Source organism: Chanos chanos, chromosome 1 (assembly GCF_902362185.1).
Source record: "Chanos chanos chromosome 1, fChaCha1.1, whole genome shotgun sequence".
NCBI lineage: Eukaryota > Metazoa > Chordata > Actinopteri > Gonorynchiformes > Chanidae > Chanos > Chanos chanos.
The window spans coordinates 45,311,294-45,330,786 of record NC_044495.1 but is presented as its reverse complement, the minus strand read 5'-3'; the positions used below and the strand labels follow the sequence as shown (position 1 = coordinate 45,330,786).

At 42.0% G+C, this 19,493-nt stretch overlaps 1 protein-coding gene across 1 annotated transcript in view; it reads right to left on the bottom strand.

The window, feature by feature from the left end:
- Positions 1-19,493, bottom strand: part of adamts3 (ADAM metallopeptidase with thrombospondin type 1 motif, 3) — an 81,654-nt gene that overhangs the window by 49,190 nt on the left and 12,971 nt on the right. The window contains exon 4 of the mRNA XM_030794340.1: positions 15,373-15,529. Coding sequence (XP_030650200.1) covers positions 15,373-15,529 — 157 coding nt within the window. The remainder of the gene's footprint in view (positions 1-15,372; positions 15,530-19,493) is intronic.

The following is a 19,493-nucleotide window of genomic DNA, read 5'->3' as shown; positions in this document are numbered from 1 at the left end:
CGTGGCACGGACAGACAAACAACCAGCCCCAATGTCTAAAAATGATCTCCCATGGTCACAGGAAAAGTTCAGTTAATTTCCAGTGGAAATAAGCTGAACTTTAACTTCACTTACGTGATAAGTACCCCACATACCCACAGGTCATCAACGTGCGATACAAACATCCTGAAATAAACTGAATTTCTGCTCTGATAAATAAATCCCATTTTTTTCAAGAGAGTGTGTTGTACACATGTTGTGGAAAGGAATTTCTATGTGTCTGAGTGTTTTTGGTGTAGTTTTCTGGTCCAGTGTGAATATTCAATGAGCAGTGGGCTGGCTGTTCTGTAAAATATATCAGGTAGGACTGAAACAGTTTCAGTCTTAGTCTCATCTTTTAGAGTAATCCTGTCTTTAGGAAGCAATTTAGGAAATTTTTAAAGAGACAGAGACACACTCGTGCCCAGCAAGGCATTGGCTACTGCTTTAGAAGACCTTACCATAACAATTTTTTTATGTGGGGGGAATACAGAGAGCAAATTATATCTACTTTCCCTTTAGTAGTGGTCAAACAGAGCTGAAAATGTTCCGGTGGTCCAAAGCAGTTATCACGGGTCACATGACTCCCTGTGTGAACGGTTGACTGTCTGTTGCTGGAATCAATCTCATGTACATCTATGCCAGATTTACATGTGGGAAATATCGGTACCCTTTCTGAGTTATTTAGACTTGTATCTTGTATCTTGTATCATCTGGCAACTAATTTCTTGGGACGGTTTGTGTTTACTGCTCCTAAACTGAAGTGACAACAAATGTCTTGCCACCATAAGGTACTCACTTCCTTACACTTTTTAACACTGTCTCAGTGGCAGCTTTTCCTTCAGAACAGGGTGAATTCTTCCAGGTGTGGGGGTCAGAGTTGTTCCACAGAGATGCCTGTCCTCACATAAGTCATGACATCATAACAGGTCGACTGCTGCTAAAATAAAGTGAACTCTCTGTCGTGTTCCTGGAGCTGCTCTGAGATAACACATGCTATGACAATGACACATCATCCTGCTGGAACTATTCATGTGACAGAGCCAGCTGTGTGTCTGTGTTAGCATAGCAGTAAGTATCCCTGCCTGTCACGCAGTAGACTGTGTCTCTGTGTTAGTATAGCAGTGAGTATCCCTGCCTGTCATACAGTAGACTGAGTGTCTGTGTTAGTATAGCAGTAAGTATCCCTGCCTGTCACGCAGTAGACTGTGTGTCTGTGTTAGTATAGCGGTGAGTATCCCTGCCTGTCACACAGTAGACTGTGTCTCTGTGTTAGTATAGCGGTGAGTATCCCTGCCTGTCACACAGTAGACTGTGTCTCTGTGTTAGTATAGCGGTAAGTATCCCTGCCTGTCACGCAGTAGACTGTGTGTCTGTGTTAGTATAGCGGTGAGTATCCCTGCCTGTCACACAGTAGACTGTGTCTCTGTGTTAGTATAGCGGTGAGTATCCCTGCCTGTCACACAGTAGACTGTGTCTCTGTGTTAGTATAGCGGTGAGTATCCCTGCCTGTCACACAGTAGACTGTGTCTCTGTGTTAGTATAGCGGTAAGTATCCCTGCCTGTCATACAGTAGACTGTGTCTCTGTGTTAGTATAGCGGTAAGTATCCCTGCCTGTCACACAGTAGACTGTGTCTCTGTGTTAGTATAGCGGTAAGTATCCCTGCCTGTCATACAGTAGACTGAGTGTCTGTGTTAGTATAGCGGTAAGTATCCCTGCCTGTCATACAGTAGACTGAGTGTCTGTGTTAGTATAGCGGTGAGTATCCCTGCCTGTCACGCAGTAGACTGAGTGTCTGTGTTAGTATAGCGGTGAGTATCCCTGCCTGTCACGCAGTAGACTGTGTCTCTGTGTTAGCATAGTGGTGAGTATCCCTGCCTGTCACGCAGTAGACTGAGTGTCTGTGTTAGTATAGCGGTGAGTATCCCTGCCTGTCACGCAGTAGACTGTGTCTCTGTGTTAGCATAGCGGTAAGTATCCCTGCCTGTCACGCAGTAGACTGTGTCTCTGTGTTAGTATAGCGGTAAGTATCCCTGCCTGTCACGCAGTAGACTGTGTCTCTGTGTTAGTATAGCGGTGAGTATCCCTGCCTGTCATACAGTAGACTGTGTCTCTGTGTTAGTATAGCGGTGAGTATCCCTGCCTGTCATACAGTAGACTGTGTCTCTGTGTTAGTATAGCGGTGAGTATCCCTGCCTGTCACACAGTAGACTGTGTCTCTGTGTTAGTATAGCGGTAAGTATCCCTGCCTGTCACGCAGTAGACTGAGTGTCTGTGTTAGTACAGCGGTAAGTATCCCTGCCTGTCATACAGTAGACTGAGTGTCTGTGTTAGTATAGCGGTGAGTATCCCTGCCTGTCGTGCAGTAGCCTGTATATCTGTGTTAGTAGAGTGGTAAGTATCCCTGCCAATCATGCAGTAGACTGAGGTTCGATTCCTTGATGTGTGGTGTAGTGGTCAGCACTAATGGCTCATAAGAAAGCAGTTCTGGTCTCAAGTTCTGCTCCAAGTCCTTTCTGTGTGGGGTTTGCACATTTTCCCTCTGTTCACATGGATTTCCTCCTGGTACTCTAGTTTCTTCCCATAGTCAAAAGACACACAATTTAAGATCAGATGCTCCTCCCATTACCCCCGACCAAAACACTGGGCTCAAACCTGGGGCTGGTCCCCGGACCCTGCATGCCAGCTGCTCTTAAGATCTTAGTGTGGGTTAAATGCAGAGAAACATCTCCCCATGGGGATCAGTAAAGTTTGACTTTACATACTGTGGTCCTCTAACATTACTCATTCAGTATCAAAGTACTAAACATGTGCCAGCAAAACATAATACACTAGTACCAGTCTGTATCACTGACCCTAGCCAGGACTCACACTGTTTACCAGTCTGTATCACTGACCCCAGCCAGGACTCACACTGTTTACCAGTCTGTATCACTGACCCCAGCCAGGACTCACACTGTTTACCAGTCTGTACCGCTGACCCTAGCCAGGACTCACACTGTTTACCAGTCTGTATCACTGACCCCAGCCAGGACTCACACTGTTTACCAGTCTGTATCACTGACCCCAGCCAGGACTCACACTGTTTACCAGTCTGTATCACTGACCCCAGCCAGGACCCACACTGTTTACCAGTCTGTATCGCTGACCCCAGCCAGGACTCACACTGTTTACCAGTCTGTATCGCTGACCCCAGCCAGGACTCACACTGTTTACCAGTCTGTATCACTGACCCCAGCCAGGACTCACACTGTTTACCAGTCTGTATCACTGACCCCAGATAGGACTCACTCTGTTTACTAGTCTGTATCACTGACCCCAGCCAGGACTCACACTGTTTACCAGTCTGTATCACTGACCCCAGCCAGGACTCACTCTGTTTACCAGTCTGTATCACTGACCCCAGATAGGACTCACTCTGTTTACTAGTCTGTATCACTGACCCCAGATAGGACTCACACTGTTTATGCCAACCCCTAAGTTGGACATCAACATGACACAAAAGGAAGTGGGAATGGTTAGATGAAGCAATGTGTTTCCACTCTTACAATCTGAAGCACTGGTGACTGTATTCTGGTGTGTTTGGCATATGAAGCTAATACACAAAGTTGGAGTGATAAGAAAATGGTGGTGTCCTCTTACTGTAGTAACCATCGTTTCTATGTAGTGCACAGAATTTCACGCCCGCCTCTTTTACATGTTTAACAGTCCATAAAATTATACTTATGAGTCATAATGGTGAAGCTTTATAAATCACATTACATATGCAAATCCATATGTTTCTATGAAACCTCCCCCTTCTTTCGTATTGTTCATGCCTTATAGAAACATTTCCCAGCAGGAAAAAAAAGACACTTCCACAGGAAAAACCCAACGTTGTATATTACTTACTTTGTGAGTTCATGCAGAAATACCAGAGTTACAGTGGTTTCTCAGCTTTACATGTGCCGTACCACCAACAAAACCAATGTAAAAGCGATTCTAACCGTAACCCCAGCCCTAACCCTAAGTCATTTAGGTCACTAGTTTCAGTCAGTCCAACATTCAGCAGAACAAAGCCTTGATCCTCACTGTCTGTCTGCCTGCTTTATACATCAAACCATGGCCTCGCACACTGCCTGCAGAAGAGGTTTAGTATCTACTGAACTGGCCACTGAGTGTAATCCTCCCTCAGTATCTTGTTAGACTGGAATCCAACTTAACTGAACAAAGTAAGAATGTAAACTAGCTTTACAGATAATGACAAAAAAAATTTAAACGTACTTTTTTTTAAATGTTGTGCATAGCCTACAGTGTCATTTAACACAAGAGTTAAAACAGACTCAACTCTGGAGATAAAACATTAATATCTCCCTCTATTCATCATGTTCTCACAAGTGAATTTTGTCAACAAAATGTGTCTCTCATTTCAAATGAAACTGAATTAGCTGCCAAATGTAGGTCAGCTTGGTATGTGTGAGGAGTTTACTGTTCTTTTCAAAGCTGAGCACTTTATTCCATGTCAGAAAAAGGAAGGCTCAGCCCTCCGCTCGTTAAAAGCAACAGGCTAATGAGCCTCACTTTGATGACTAAAGGTGATTTTTGCTCTCAGAAGAGAGGGGGTCCAAAATTAGCAGCAACCCTACATTAATGGCTACCAGCAGAGAGTGGCGGCAAAATTCTGCAAGAGGAGGCAGTTTCTGCTGCATTCTGCTCATGTGGCTCTGAGCCGGCAATGCATGTGGATGTGAGAGAGAGCTATAAAACATACACACAAACACACACACACACACACGCACAGAGGAGCTGAGTGGGCACACTGTGACCTGATGCAGGAGTGAAGCAGCTGGGGGGAGGGTTTACTGGATAAAGACAGAACTCTTCCTGAACACACACTCCCTTGTTCAAAGCGCTTTAAAGACCACTTTCAACTTCTAATAGGGCCCCACAGCCCCCTGATTTTATGTGACTTTGATGGATATTTTCATTAAAGCTGAAAGTCACAATGTAGTCAGTCATTAGTCTTGATCTCTTTGTGTCTGTCGAGGTAATCTAGCACTCCTCCAGCCTGGACAAAAACAACTTATTCATTCTCTGACAGGTAGACTACAATTAAAAAGAAAAATTCATTTTCTGTTTCACTTCAGTACTGCCCACGTTTAGCATTTTCTTTTTGACCCAAAGGGCACTGAGGTTTTGTTTTTTTTTTAATTACAGAGAAACTGCACACACTGACCTCTGACCCTCTGTAGTCTCTCATACTGCTGAGACACATTAAGAGAAATCAGTTTAACACTGGATGTCGTTCATCACTGTACTGATATCAATGCACAGAAACGGCAACCGTCCAGATTACTGAACATCGCCAGAAAAAAAAAAAAAAACTGATATTAACTGGCAGTGACAGAGCTACATCTCAAACACACAGACGTTTCTACAAGCAACACATCTTTGGCCTCGATGTGAATGACACTGATATGAGGTTATCAAGGCCAGAGAAACGTTCACTGAGTCATTCTCTGCATATAACCGAGGACAGTCGTTTGGTGACAGTGGTAACACGCAGACTGGCGTGACTGATAATTATGTGACAGAATACATGTGTGTCTATGCTGACCATGTCTGTCTGCGTTTCAGTGGCAGTCTAATATGTGCGTGTCTTTGCTGACAATGTCTGTCTGTGTTTTAATGGCAGTGTAATATGTGTGTGACCACGCAGACTGACTGCAGTGTACAAAAAAAGGACAACAAACAAAAAACAAAAACAAAACAAAAAAAACTCAATTTCAACTCAGGTTCCTGTCGACATTCCCACACCAAGCAACTTGACTGCACCCTCCAGTTCAGGACTGCAGTCTAGCTGCCAGGTCACTGCAGTATGAGTTTAAAGCCATCTAAGACAATTCACTGAAAGTCATTTTCTGAAAGTTTATAAATTTTGCAAGCCCAAGATACCACTATGCCTGATCTACTTAAATGAATACCTTTTGAAGCATTAAAGAGGAAAATCTTCTCTAGTTCATTTAATATTGGTTTATTTTTTTCAACAGATTAAAAGTCAGACACCTAGTATATGAATAGACCAGTTTAAAATCTCTAAATCCGACCAAATCTACCACATACACACATCTCCATAATTAGAAAAAACAGACTGTTTCTTTGAGTCTTTGAAGTTCCATATTGTACACTGCACTGGGCAGAACCTCCCATTTCCCCAGGGCTCAGCTGGCACTACCTGGAGCCAACCTGATACCTCCCTAGCACAAGCTGAAAAGGGATCCTGTGAGGAAGCATGTATTTTTATTTCGGTTGTATACGCTTCTACGCCCATTGACGCATTTTGTTTTGAGTGGTTTTGTGTTTAAGTGACAAATAAGCACTGCTGTTTATACTGCTCTGTCTCCAGCATTTTTCTGGCAGCTCTTCCTGTAAATCAAGTGTGTGAAGCTTGCTGCCTCAGAAAAAGAGCATCTTTATTGGCCACTGTAAAGAAGTGGTTATTGTTTTTTAGTTGAAGCATCATTCACCACTGTATCCTTGTGAAGTAAACTGAAAATTTTGACAGTGAACAGGAATCCTGAGAGAATATGAAATGGCACTGCTTTTGGTACCTACCATCTGTTCTCCATTCAAAATGGGCCTTTTTTTATAAAAAGACAAGAGTCTCTTTTTGAGCTGTGATCTGAATGTGTCTTAAATGTCTACCAACTAATGTAACAGTTCACTCATACTTCATCTCAAGTGGACACTGATGTTGTGCTTGATATAAAGAGTGTGGGAGGGAGCTGCCAACCGGAGTCATTTCATCCTCAAAGCTATAAGAGAAAAGAACGGTGGACAACACAGCAGAGGACAAACATGTACTTACATTAACATTAATCTGAATTTCAATTCACATACCCAGAATCATTGTCAGTGTGAATAGTTTATCATGTTTGGGCATAGTGTTTATTTAATACATGGGCCAGAGCAGTGTGGGCAGCATGGATATTGTGCTGTGTAGAACAAGTGAAACACGGTGTGGAGTGATTTGATACAGAGCCTTTTCATAGGCATATGGACAACATTATCCCTCCACTGTGTGGTTAACATGACGTTCTCTTTTTTGTTTGCTTCAAGACTGTCTGCAGACACTGTAAAGCGAAAACTGACTCGTTCAGGTGCTAACGGGACTAGCACACCAATGGGACACAAAGCTCTCACATCTCATCCGGATGAGTACGAGTCTTTGCCTGAACTGCACATTCACGCAAAGATGTTCTAGGCAAAGATGTTTTTTCCATCACCTGACAATCACAGGGCAAATACGACATTTGAAAGTGCAATGTGGTGTATTCACGTTACTCTACATTTAGTACACACACTGAAATATTTCAGCCATATTTCACCAATAAGCAAACTAAGCGCATGAGAAGGTGTGTTGATTATGTATGTAGCTGTGTTGTCATAGAGACTGTGTTGGCTATAGCTGTGCTGAGACTACAGCCATGAACATTTTCATGCTTTAAAATTCAATTAGGGTCAAAAGTACAGATTCAAATTTGAAGTTTGTAGATCTTTTCTAATGTCAATAAATAAATATCAGTGTGGTTTTAAACTGTGAGGGTGTGCAATCAAAATGAGCAAGAAATATATGATGTCTAATTAAAGCAGAGTCATTGATGACTCCTGTCCAATCCTCTACCTTAGACTGTCACTTCATCACACAGGGCCCAACATCCACTTATCACACGCCAGTCACTTATCACACACCACTTAGCACACACCAGTCACTAATCACACAACAACTTATCATACACCAGTCACTAATCATATCCCACTCACTTATCACACACCAATTACTTAGCACACCAGTCACTAATCACATTACACACACTAGTCACTCATCACACACCAGTCATTCAAAACACACCAATTACTTATCACACACCAGTCACTTATCACACGTCAGTCACTTATCCCGTGTCAGCTGGCACAGCGTCAGTTGGAAGGCTATCCCAGAGCTTTGGCAGAAGGATAAACTAACTGAAGGCTGACAGAGTGGAGGTAGCTCTTATGGATGTGTTGTTGTTTATAGTTTGTGATAAAGTGAAAAGACCTGATATCTCTTGGTTCAGTTCTCCATCATTCAGTTCTCATATCAACAGTTCAAACCAGTTGACTGCAAATGGCATTATTCATACGTGACCCCATATCTCATGATGTTAAACAAAGATTTTCACATCTTTCTCGTTACACATCAGTGATCTGGACAAGAGCTGATGAGAGATTTTGTGGTTTTACAGCTCACAGGAGGTAAATACCACAGCTTGTGTCAGCTGTTTTCTCTGTGAAACTAAAACTGTCAAGGTTCACCTGCAAACCACCCAGAAATATCTTCACACATACCCACACACACATACATACACACACGCATCAACGTGCGCACGACACACACGCACACACACACAGACACACACACACACACACACACACACACACACACACACACACACACACACACACACACAGTTCTTCCTCCAGACTCTGCTCCTCTAAAAACAAAAACAGATGTAGTCACACTGGGGGAGGTAAAGCTGGGCCTCAGTAAGCTAGGCTAAGCTCTAACTAAGGCAAACCAGGTGCATCAGACAAACAGACACTGATACAGGAAGGCAAGTGAATCTCACAGAGAAATCCACTCAAACACTCTACAGCCACTTTACATGCACTAAATCTAGCTGTGATGTTTACTAGCGGATGAGAAACACACTTCTACATCATATTCAAATAATCAAATCAAAGAGAGGTTTTTGGAGAGCAAATGTTGGTCCACACTGGGTTTCTGTTGTTGATTGTAGACTAATGCATAAACACCATTTCAGACTATTCTTCCATCACAATGTACCCCAAAATAAAATGAATTAAATGCTCTAAATTTATATCGTGAGTTTTAAGGTCCATCACAAAACGTTTTACAACTTTTACAATCCATAAGGTTCTATAACATAAAGTGATAATCCAAAATTTGACCTGAATGAAATGTAACAGAAATGATCTGTTGTACTGCTAGTGATTCACAACATTAAAAATTTCTACCTAGGAAATCCCATAGCAAAACATTTGGGAAAAAAAGCAGAAATGCAACATGCATTAAAATGGCAAAAACAAAGTGAAGTAACCTAAGTAACATACCCATTCAGTCAGCTGTTGGCTGAATGACTGAATACTGACAAATCAGTGTTAAAGGATTTTGGAATTCCTTCTGTTATAGAGAGAGAGAGAGAGGAGAGAGAGGAGGGACTTTTTTGATGCCCTGGAACCCTAATAGCAGAAAAGTGTAAAGTCCGTGAGTCAGCACTGATGCAGGATCAGTGGTATCTATCAGTCATCAGTGTGAGCGCTATTCTGCTGGCTTTTCACTCAGTATTTCCGTGGGAAGGGTCAGGGTCAAATCGGGGACTGACTGTGAATGCACTCTTCTTGTTTTGTTATTGAGTATCCCATTCTTTTTCTTAGAAACAGTACAGTCATGGTTATTTTTATTGAGGCGGCCTGTTCAATGCTTTTCAAGTTTTCTAACAGTTCTCTACCAACCCCATAGACTGGCCATTGACCACACGGCTCTGCCGTTTCTCCCACAATGCCTGAGACTGTCCAACTGAGACAGAACAGACGGCCCTGCTGACAGAGACGACAGGCTTACTCAGTTCCTTCCTCAGGTTCTAAGTGAATTATTAAAGTTCTGTATCAAGCTGCTAACGAAAAATATCTGCACTTCTTTTGTTTTTCACCAAAAAAAAGGACTACTTTGGTTATCTTATGAATATCCAACCTGAGTTACCTCAGAAAGCTGAACAGACTCTCATTTTGTCACATTTTATCCCCTCTGTCTGTGGCTGCAATCACAGCCGCATCAAATAATCTTAGTGGCGGGTAAGGATCAAACATAAAATTATTATATGAGGTAATGAGTGATAAAGGTTATTTAGTTGATGTCTTCTGGATGATTATTAATTAGAGTAGATGGGAAAGACAGGAAAGGAGGGAGAAAGGAGGAGGGGCAGCTCTCCTCCTCATGACAACACCACTGGGAGGAGACCCCCCGCCACACACACACACACCCAGACAGGATATACAGTCAAATAAAGACGGGCATGGGAACAGGATATATAGTCAAATAAAGACAGACATGTGCTCCAGTTACACTTTTCTTTACTTTAAAATCTTTTAAATATCATGCAGCAATATTATGGAATAATCATTCTCTTTTCAAAAAGTCTAGATTTCAGTTATTCTTTTGCATTTTTGTCTTTTTTTATCACTTTTTTTTTTCCAACTTAATGACACAAATAACTTAGATTTAGAACTCACAGTTAGCTTGCTGACCCATGAAAGTGCATAGTACAGCACTAACACAAATGTTCCACAACCAAGTGAGCATGCTATAGCAACGTGAGCTGTCTCACTGGGCAGCTAAGAAGGCCTAACTAATGGCAAAAATAACTGATAAATTAATTTGGATAAGATATTTAGTCTGATATTTACATAAAAACAAAAGTTTTTTTTTTTTTTTTTTATGGTGATAGCTTCACAGGTTTGAAGTCGGATATTCTGGCTGGATTTCAAAGCCTGTCACACTTCTAAGAAGCTACCCCTTTTTTGCTTCCATTACAACATCCACAGATCAAACATACACACACACACACACACACACACAATACCCTCAGATCAAACATTTTGAAAGCAGTGACATCATCCTCTTGGCCAAGAATTCCAGGAATGTCCCCACCAACCCCCTTCTAATTCAAGTGTCTACTCTAGCAGGGCTTCCACAGAGAGGGAAGAAGAAGAGCATTGTGGGACAGCCATAAAAACACTTCCTGTTTGGCTGCCAGATGGCATGAGGTACGGGGTGACTGAGCGTAGCGAGCATTCACAGAGGAACTGGCTGTCTCTGATGGACAAATTAATATAAAAGAATCCAAGGCTGTTTCCCCCTCTTCAAGCCTCTTTGCCAATAAGGAGATATCAACAGAAAGAACTCAAATGGCATGCCTCTTGGTTTATTTTTAGAGGAGAAATATGGAAAGCACATCTCCCTCTGTGATTCAGCAGAGATAGGAAATGTCTAATCAGATAATGCCAATACACTGAATAATGGTGATCATTATTTCTATGAGACTAGAGATGATGGCTTGAATGAATCAGGAGTCATTTAGTTTACTAAAAAGCACTCCTTTGGAAGGCAGGAAAAATATTGGTGAATATTTTTAAGCATGGCTAATCTTGGCAAACACATCTCGGACAAGTTTTTCCAATTATATCTGACTGAAATATAAATTAATAAGAACTGTTGAAATAAAGCAAGGGCACACCGTACACAGAAACTGGTTTTAACATGTAGCATCATAACGAGCATGCTGGTCAGTCTGGTAACCTGTGACGTCACGGTAGAACTGGAACCATTCCTATACAGATATCCTTACCTGGAATACAGATAAATCTATACTTCAAATCTGACAAATCTATACTTCATTAAACACACCGTCCCATAAAAACAGTCTATGGCAAAAACTGTGAACTGAGTGACAATTTGAGCATTTCTATAACAGTAAATTGTGTAAATGAATGGGGTGAATAGCTATTGTGAGCATCTCCTCACCTTCCCTCAGAACTCAAAGTTCAGGCGCTGGTCATACTGAATACACATAGGGTTTACTTACAAAAGCAAACATTATTTTAATATTAATTTAATATAAATTTTATTTTTTAAAATACAGATCCTCAAAAGGCAGAAAATGAATCTGAATGCGTTTTGTGTTTAATAGATTAATAGCCGCAGTCATAAAAAGCTGTGGTGACTGCGTTCAGATGACTGTATTTAGATGACTGTGTTTTCATGTCTGTGTTTAGATGACTGTGTTTTCATGTCTGTGTTTAGATGACTGTGTTTTCATGTCTGTGTTTTCACGGTTGTGCTTAGATAGTAGATGGCTCTGTTTAGTTGATTGTATTTAGATGGCTGTGTTTTGCTGGCTGTGATTAGATGGTTGTGTTTAGGAGACATTAGATGGCTGTGTTTAGACAATTGTGTTTCTGACGTGAAGCTCTGATGAAGAGATTAGGTTCCTCTGTGATCAGTGTTTTACACACATCATTAGTCAAATTACAGAAAAGAGAGTCATCTCAAACACTGCAGACCAATTTAGAGAAGAAATGAACTGTGTCTTAAAAAGCAAAATGTCAGAACAGCTCTCCAAGGCAGTGCAGAATTAATAAGGCCCATACCAAAGCCTGATAAAATATTTCATATTCCACCTAACATTTTGCTGCTTGGTAGTTAAACAGTAAAGTGATTTGTAAGACGAACAAACCACTGTGCCTGAGGCCCAAACACTCCCACATCCGATTGGCAGTATCTTCCACTTCTGATGGCCTAACACCCCTTAGCTCCCCTCCGTCAGCATCCTCTTCAACAAAGACTATACATCCGAACATAACAGCCAGAGAACACAGCACTTCAAAGCCCTTAATTATCAGTGTGAGGGGTTACTCTGTGCCCAGCTGTGAGACCGTGCAGTGCTATGAGAGCTGGGGAGGGGGGGCATTAAAACACTGAAATCACTTACAATGACCTGTGTGTGTCTGCCAAGGAAACCATGTCACAAAACAAGATTTACACAGATCTCTAAAAAAATTGAACTACTTCACTCAATTTCCTTTTTGAATTGTTAGATGTTATAAAGTCAAAATCAACTGAGGAGTCAAGCAGCTGTTAAAGATTCTTTGTGGTCCGTTTTGATTCTGCTTTAAGTTTCTCTTCAAAGGCTGAAGCACTGCAGTACATCTCTGAGAAGGTACACTGCAGCCTTTGAGTAAATGAAATACTCTGAAAGCACAGCTTCTATTTGCAAATTAATAGTAAAAAAAGTATAGGGAATAAAAAAGGTGACTTTCATTTAAAACTGAGAAAAGATGACATTTAAATAACTTCTTTTCCTGTATGTCAGCTATCAAAGGGCTGTAGGCTGTTAAGAGTCTTTTATTACTATATACAATTTGTAGCCCTCTAGGCAGTCCAGGCCTTCCCTGTCTGTGCAGTGGTTGCTTTTTCTTCTCATTAAATACATCCATCCAGGGAACAGAGCCCATCTGCAGACTCACTGACAAATCACCAACAGAGTAGATAAACTATTCATGTTAGGGAACAGGACTGTGCTGTCTGAGTCTGTCATAACCATATCCATAACCTTCCCTCATCTGCCATTTGATTTTAAAGCCTCACTGATACACTGTGTCTATAATGCACTGAGACAGTAACATCACAGTGGTAATATATTACACACTGATGGAGTAGAACAAAACAACACCTCTGTGTGCACCAACCAAACCCAGAGATTTCTGTTCACAGAGTCTGGGGGGAATACTTAGACAGTGCGTTTCACCTGGGACCGAGCGTGTACACAGCATGTCTGTGTGAAGATATTATGCTTGGCTGATAGAGTCAGTTCTCCCGTGTAATAGCCAATGCTGCGTTTATTTGAGGAGGAGTTTGACATCATAGAGAGTGTGTTTGAGTGAAAAAGACTTGGCCATGCCAAGATTATTTAAGTTAGAGGAGGGGCAATCCTATGTTAAAGTCATTATTACCTCCCCATTACATGCTGAGAAAATGTGAAAATTATCGATTATTTTCAAAACCCATCTCACAGACCTGAGGGAACTGTACTGGCCTAAATAGTAGAGTTCACAAGAGACTCTGCCCACGTTGACATCTGAGGAGAAAACCACACAGTGCAGTGAAAATTCTCTCATGCCCTCCTACGGCATTCTTTCACCAACCGCCAGTGTTCTGAGCTCATTTTGAAGTTTGAAGCAAAGCTCTGTGTTTAATAAAATTAAAGATTGTGAAACTGAACTGTCCTGCTGCCTAAGCCAAAGGGTGGATCACTCACAGATTCTGGCCTAAACGTTCTCTCCAGAATCTGAGGCAGTCTATTGGACAGAAGACTGTACAAAGGGTTTAACCCAAAGCCACGTGGAAGTCATTCGGCTAACACAGGGCAGGGAACAGCGCTAAAAGGCCAGGAAGTGTAGAAAGCGAGACATTAACTGTCATTCACTCAACTCTCTCTAAATAGTAGGTAGATTTACCAAACTGTCCACAAACTGGCCCTGGCAGGATTCCCCTCTCACACTTTTATTAGATTAGATTAGAGGGTATGTCAGTATGTGTTTCTAAGGGGAATCAAATCTTACTGACATACAGACAGACAGACAGAAGAATAAATAGAGAGAGAGAGAGAGAGAGAGAGATAGACAGAAAATTAATTTCATTTGAACAACAAGAAATTGCAATCTAAATTGCATTAAATAACCATAAACATTCTATAACTACAGCTCACGCTCTCACAGTTTTCATAATGGTCATATGGAGGCCTGGTGAAGGGTCCTGCTTTAATCTGCACACATACTGTTCCCTGTGCCTGCCTGGCTAGCAAGTGATTTCCAAGCAACCAGGAGTGACTCTGTAATCATCTCTCATTCTCGCCTGAACACTCCCCACCTGAGACAAAGGCACACAACAGTGTTACCATGACAACCTAAACAGCCACAGAAGCACTTGTTTCTTTAGACCTGAGTGAAGGGGGGTGGGGTGGGGGGTGACAAAGGCTTTTGGCTACCCCTGCATCCCCACTGTTATGGTGTAACTAGAAAACTACTCATACAAGGAAAGTCGGCCATGAAGAGGTAATGCTTTTGCTCAGACTGTCTGAAGCTGATTGGTTGAAAATGCTACACGGTGTAAAAAACGCTGATCAGCACGGGATGTTGTTATATGAAAGCCTGCCTGTTTCACTTTGAACATCTTACTTGGACATATATTACAGTGTTTCTATCAAATGCTGCTTGTGACGCCTGCTTGCACTCTACTTGGTCATCTGCATTTTCTCATCTTTTCCCTAATGAGAAAATGCAGATGATTGTGTGGTGAATTTTTATGGGTTTTTTTCTTTTAGTTCTCTCATGCCACTATATATTAGAATAAGTGCTGATTTTTGATTGGGGGATGCTGCTGGTTAAAGCACCATTGGGGTTCATTATAAGGGACAGATACACAGGCATAAAAGCTTTTCAATATTAACATTAACTGTGTTGTTTTTAATATTAATATTAACTGTACTGTTTTTTAATATTAACATTAACTGTGTTGTTCACTTCCATAAAACATCACACAGCTCAGTGCAGCACTCCTTCAGTAGAGACAAAGAAGAACCGCTTGGCACTCACTCCACACAGTGAAGCAGAAAGAGAGAGTAGTGGAACAAGCTCATCTCATCTCACAAACATTATGTGTGTCATTGTGATCAAGTGTGCTGTGTCCTGGTACCTTTGGGCTGGTAATCCATAAAGATGTCTGAGGGTGTCTGAACGACCGCTGATCTCCTGTAGACAACGTGTACTCTTCCTCCTTCCTCATGTTCTTGTCTTCCTCGTTCCAGAGGCTCGATGAAATATTCGTCAGAGTCGGTGCGGATCATTCCAGCCTTGGGGAACAAAAGGGTCAGAGGTTACTGACTGCCTATGCCAACACAGTCCAGCGGGTCAGAGGTTACTGATTGCCTATGCCAACACAGTCCAACAGGTCAGAGGTTACTGATTGCCTGTGCCAGCACAGTCCAAAGGGTCACAGGTTACTGATTGCCTATGCCAACACAGTCCAAAGGGCACTTGGTCTGACTCAAACACACTCTATCTTTGAATGCACAGCCTGCACTCATAACATAGATCCCTGGTGTATTCAGAGCAGTGAGTGAACTTTCTTCATTCATGGGAGAAAATCTCACCACAATCAATTCCTCTTATCACTTTAAAAGTGAATAGGAAAGCTCTTTGATAAACATATTCTTGTTCTATTCAACGTTATTCAGTCTTTTTGTCATATGTCATGCGGTCTCTGTTTAAATGGCTGAAACAGGTGTAGGACAGTCCGTCCCAGTCTAGAGGTTCCTGTCCCTGAGCTGGGTAACACACTGCAGTGGATGTTTTCATGTTCATAAAAATTCCAATGAAACATGCAATAAAAATAATAACACACTCACATTTCAGCAGTGGAGAGGTAGTTTTTAAAAAAAAAAAAACAAAAAAAAAAAACACATGGGCTCTTTGAAGCCTTTTCCTCCACTGTATGACTGTAATTACGAGCTCTCAGGTTTGATTTTTCTCTTGCTCTGGGTCTCCTTGGCCTAAGGGAGGTTTCTAACTCAAAAACTGCTCTCAGGATCCAGAACATTCTGTTGCAAACCACCCATTTTTTTGTAAACATCATTATGACTTGCTGCACACTCACATAAACTAATTAGCCCTGAATTATTCCTCATTAATTAAGATGTAATTATTTTCACATTATCACAGACACTGGCTACTACCACTCCTTTGTGTCAGTGCGTGTGCATGTGTGTGTGTGTGTGTGTGTGTGTAAGCTCATAGCTCAAATGTATGTATGTATGTATGAAAGCAGAGGTGTTGTGTATGTACACTGAAAGTGTCTGCAACTTGAGTAATGTGTGTGTGAGTGTGTGTGTGTGTATCTATATGTCTGTGTGCGTGTGTGTGTGAGTGAGTGTGTGCGTGTTAGTATGTCTGTGTGTGTGTGAGCGAGAGAGAGACAGGGAGAGGGAGAGAGAGAGAGAGAGAGAGAAAATGCTGCCTGCCTGAGCTCTTTTTGAAACAGTCTCTCAGTCTGCCGAGTTCCTCTGTCCCCAACGCAGGCCTCCAGAACACAGACTGGCCTCTCAGAGTCACCCAGGAATGTTCTGGAAAGACTAGTGCTCTCTCTCTCTCTCTCTCTCCCTCTCTCTCTCTCAGCCCCTTAACTGTTGCAGCCCAGCCAGCATTCTTCAGTGCCATCTAAGAGCCCAGTCACATTCCCATTTCCCAGCAAAACCAGATCAGGCCCTTGCACCATGTCCACCAATCACAGCGCTCTGCTTGACTCACATGAACCAATCAAGTATAGTTTATATGACAAAGTTCTACTGAGGCACCTGCCCACGGAAAACTAACAGAGAGCTTCATCACTAGATAGTGTTTTGTACGGAATGGGTGTTTTTTTTCTTTTTTAAACTTTGGCGGATTATAAAACTCCATGAATTACGAATATTAGGAAAATATTACTTTATTTGTAGATGGGGAACAGATAGATAGATAGAGAAATAATGTGTGAGAGGGAGAGAGAGAGAGAGAGAAAGAGAGAGAGATGTTTATCCATGTGATAATACAAATAAACCGTAAACCAAACCAAAGGAACAACACATTTAAACAGTAGCATCTGTCACAGGCTAGAGCCTTAGACAGCATGAGATTCATAACCCTGACTTGCCAGTCTCACAGCTTTTCTTCTGCCGCCACAGTAACAGGCAGCTCCACACTGCTTCAACTGCCTAGAGTTTTCATACGTAAACTGCATGTACGAAGAGACTTCTTCTCAACTCAAAATATAAACACTAATGGTCCCCTTGTGTTTAAAAATTGTAAAGCTGTGATCACAAGCAAAAAATCATGGGAGCCAGTTTTCTATGGTGACACTCAGAGATTTACTGGTCTTAAGCCAGTTTCACACACTCCTGTGGATGGATCAAATTGTCGTGGATGGTAAACACTAAATAAAAAAAAGGTTCATGGACAAAAAAGAGCTGCGTCCCAATAGCAGATGGATTTGTGCATTACGACACACACTGTTAAACTGTCACACAACACACACTGTTACACTCTCACACAACTCACACTGTTAATTTGTCACACAACAGTACTGTTACACTGTCACACAACTCGCACTGTTACACTGTCACACATTGCACACTGTTACACTGCCACATAACACACACAGTTACACTATCACACAACTTACACTGCCACACAATGCACACTGTTACACTGTCACACATTGCACACACTGTTACAATGTCACACAACACACACTGTAACAGTATCACACAACGCACAGTTACACTGTCACACAATGCACACTGTTATACTGCCATACAACAGCACTGTTACATTGTCACATAACAATAATGTTACACTGTCACACAACAGCACTGTTACATTGGCACAGAACAACATTGTCACACTGTCACACAACAGTACTTTTACACTGGCACATAACAACATTGTCACACTGTCACACAACAGTACTTTTACACTGTCACATAACAGTACTGAAAGCTGCGATCAAAGAGCCACTGAGTGTACAACGCTTGTGTATGTCCTTCTGGAATGCTAGAGGCAAAATTATTCGAACTCCAAGGCAACACTTTCATGTGAAATGAGAGATGACCTAAAACTATGTGCTCGAAGATGTCGTACATTTCTCTGATTGGCATCTTTAGTACAATGGTAATGCTTGCAGTTTGAAAGCTTCCTGGTTTGCATCCCCATAAACTGTGAATTGCATTTCAGATTTTTCTTGTATGGATTCCTTTCTCTCAACCCTGATTAGAATTAATAAAACTGAAATTTATCAAAGACTTTGCAATGCAGTAAATGTTACTTCAGCAAATAACCCACAGACAGAAAACTGTTTACGATTGAATTCTATGTTTGTGCACAAGCAAACTGGCTGCCATTATAGGAGCTGTTAGCAAATCAGCCCCCAGGTTTGCTGTGTTGATTAGACCCAGTGTGTGTGGACTGAGCCTCAAATCCTGGTCAGACAAGATTCCAAATGTACAGCAAAGCAAGCACAGAATGCTCTTCTCTCTGTTTCACTGACCTTTACAACTGACCCTTCATGTCCTCAAACCAGCATGTAACTCTGTTATACAAAAACAAAGAAAGGCAAAGAGCTCTGCAAAGTCAAGCCAGAAACATGAAGGATGAATTTGAGATTGGTCTGTAAGATATAAGATACAACAAAGAGGAAGCAACCTGACATTTCATTATTTGAATGTGAAGAAAGGGACACTTAGCACGGCAACAAAGTAACCTGAACCTGCGATGAGATGCATTGCAGCCTGTTCTATCGCTGCAAACCTGTCCCCACACTGCAAACCTGTCCCATCACGGCAAACCTGTCCCCACACTACAAACCTGTCCCATCACTACAAACCTGTCCCATCACGGCAAACCTGTCCCCTCACTACAAACCTGTCCCATTACTACAAACCTGTCCCATCACGGCAAACCTGTCCCCACACTGCAAACCTGTCCCATCACGGCAAACCTGTCCCCACACTACAAACCTGTCCCATCACTACAAACCTGTCCCATCACGGCAAACCTGTCCCCACACTACAAACCTGTCCCCACACTATAAACCTGTCCCCACACTGCAAACCTGTCCCCTCACTGCAAACCTCTCCCCTCACTGCAAACCTGTCCCCACACTACAAACCTGTCCCCACACTGCAAATCTGTCCCCACACTACAAACCTGTCCCATCACTACAAACCTGTCCCCACACTGCAAACCTGTCCCATCACGGCAAACCTGTCCCATCACGGCAAACCT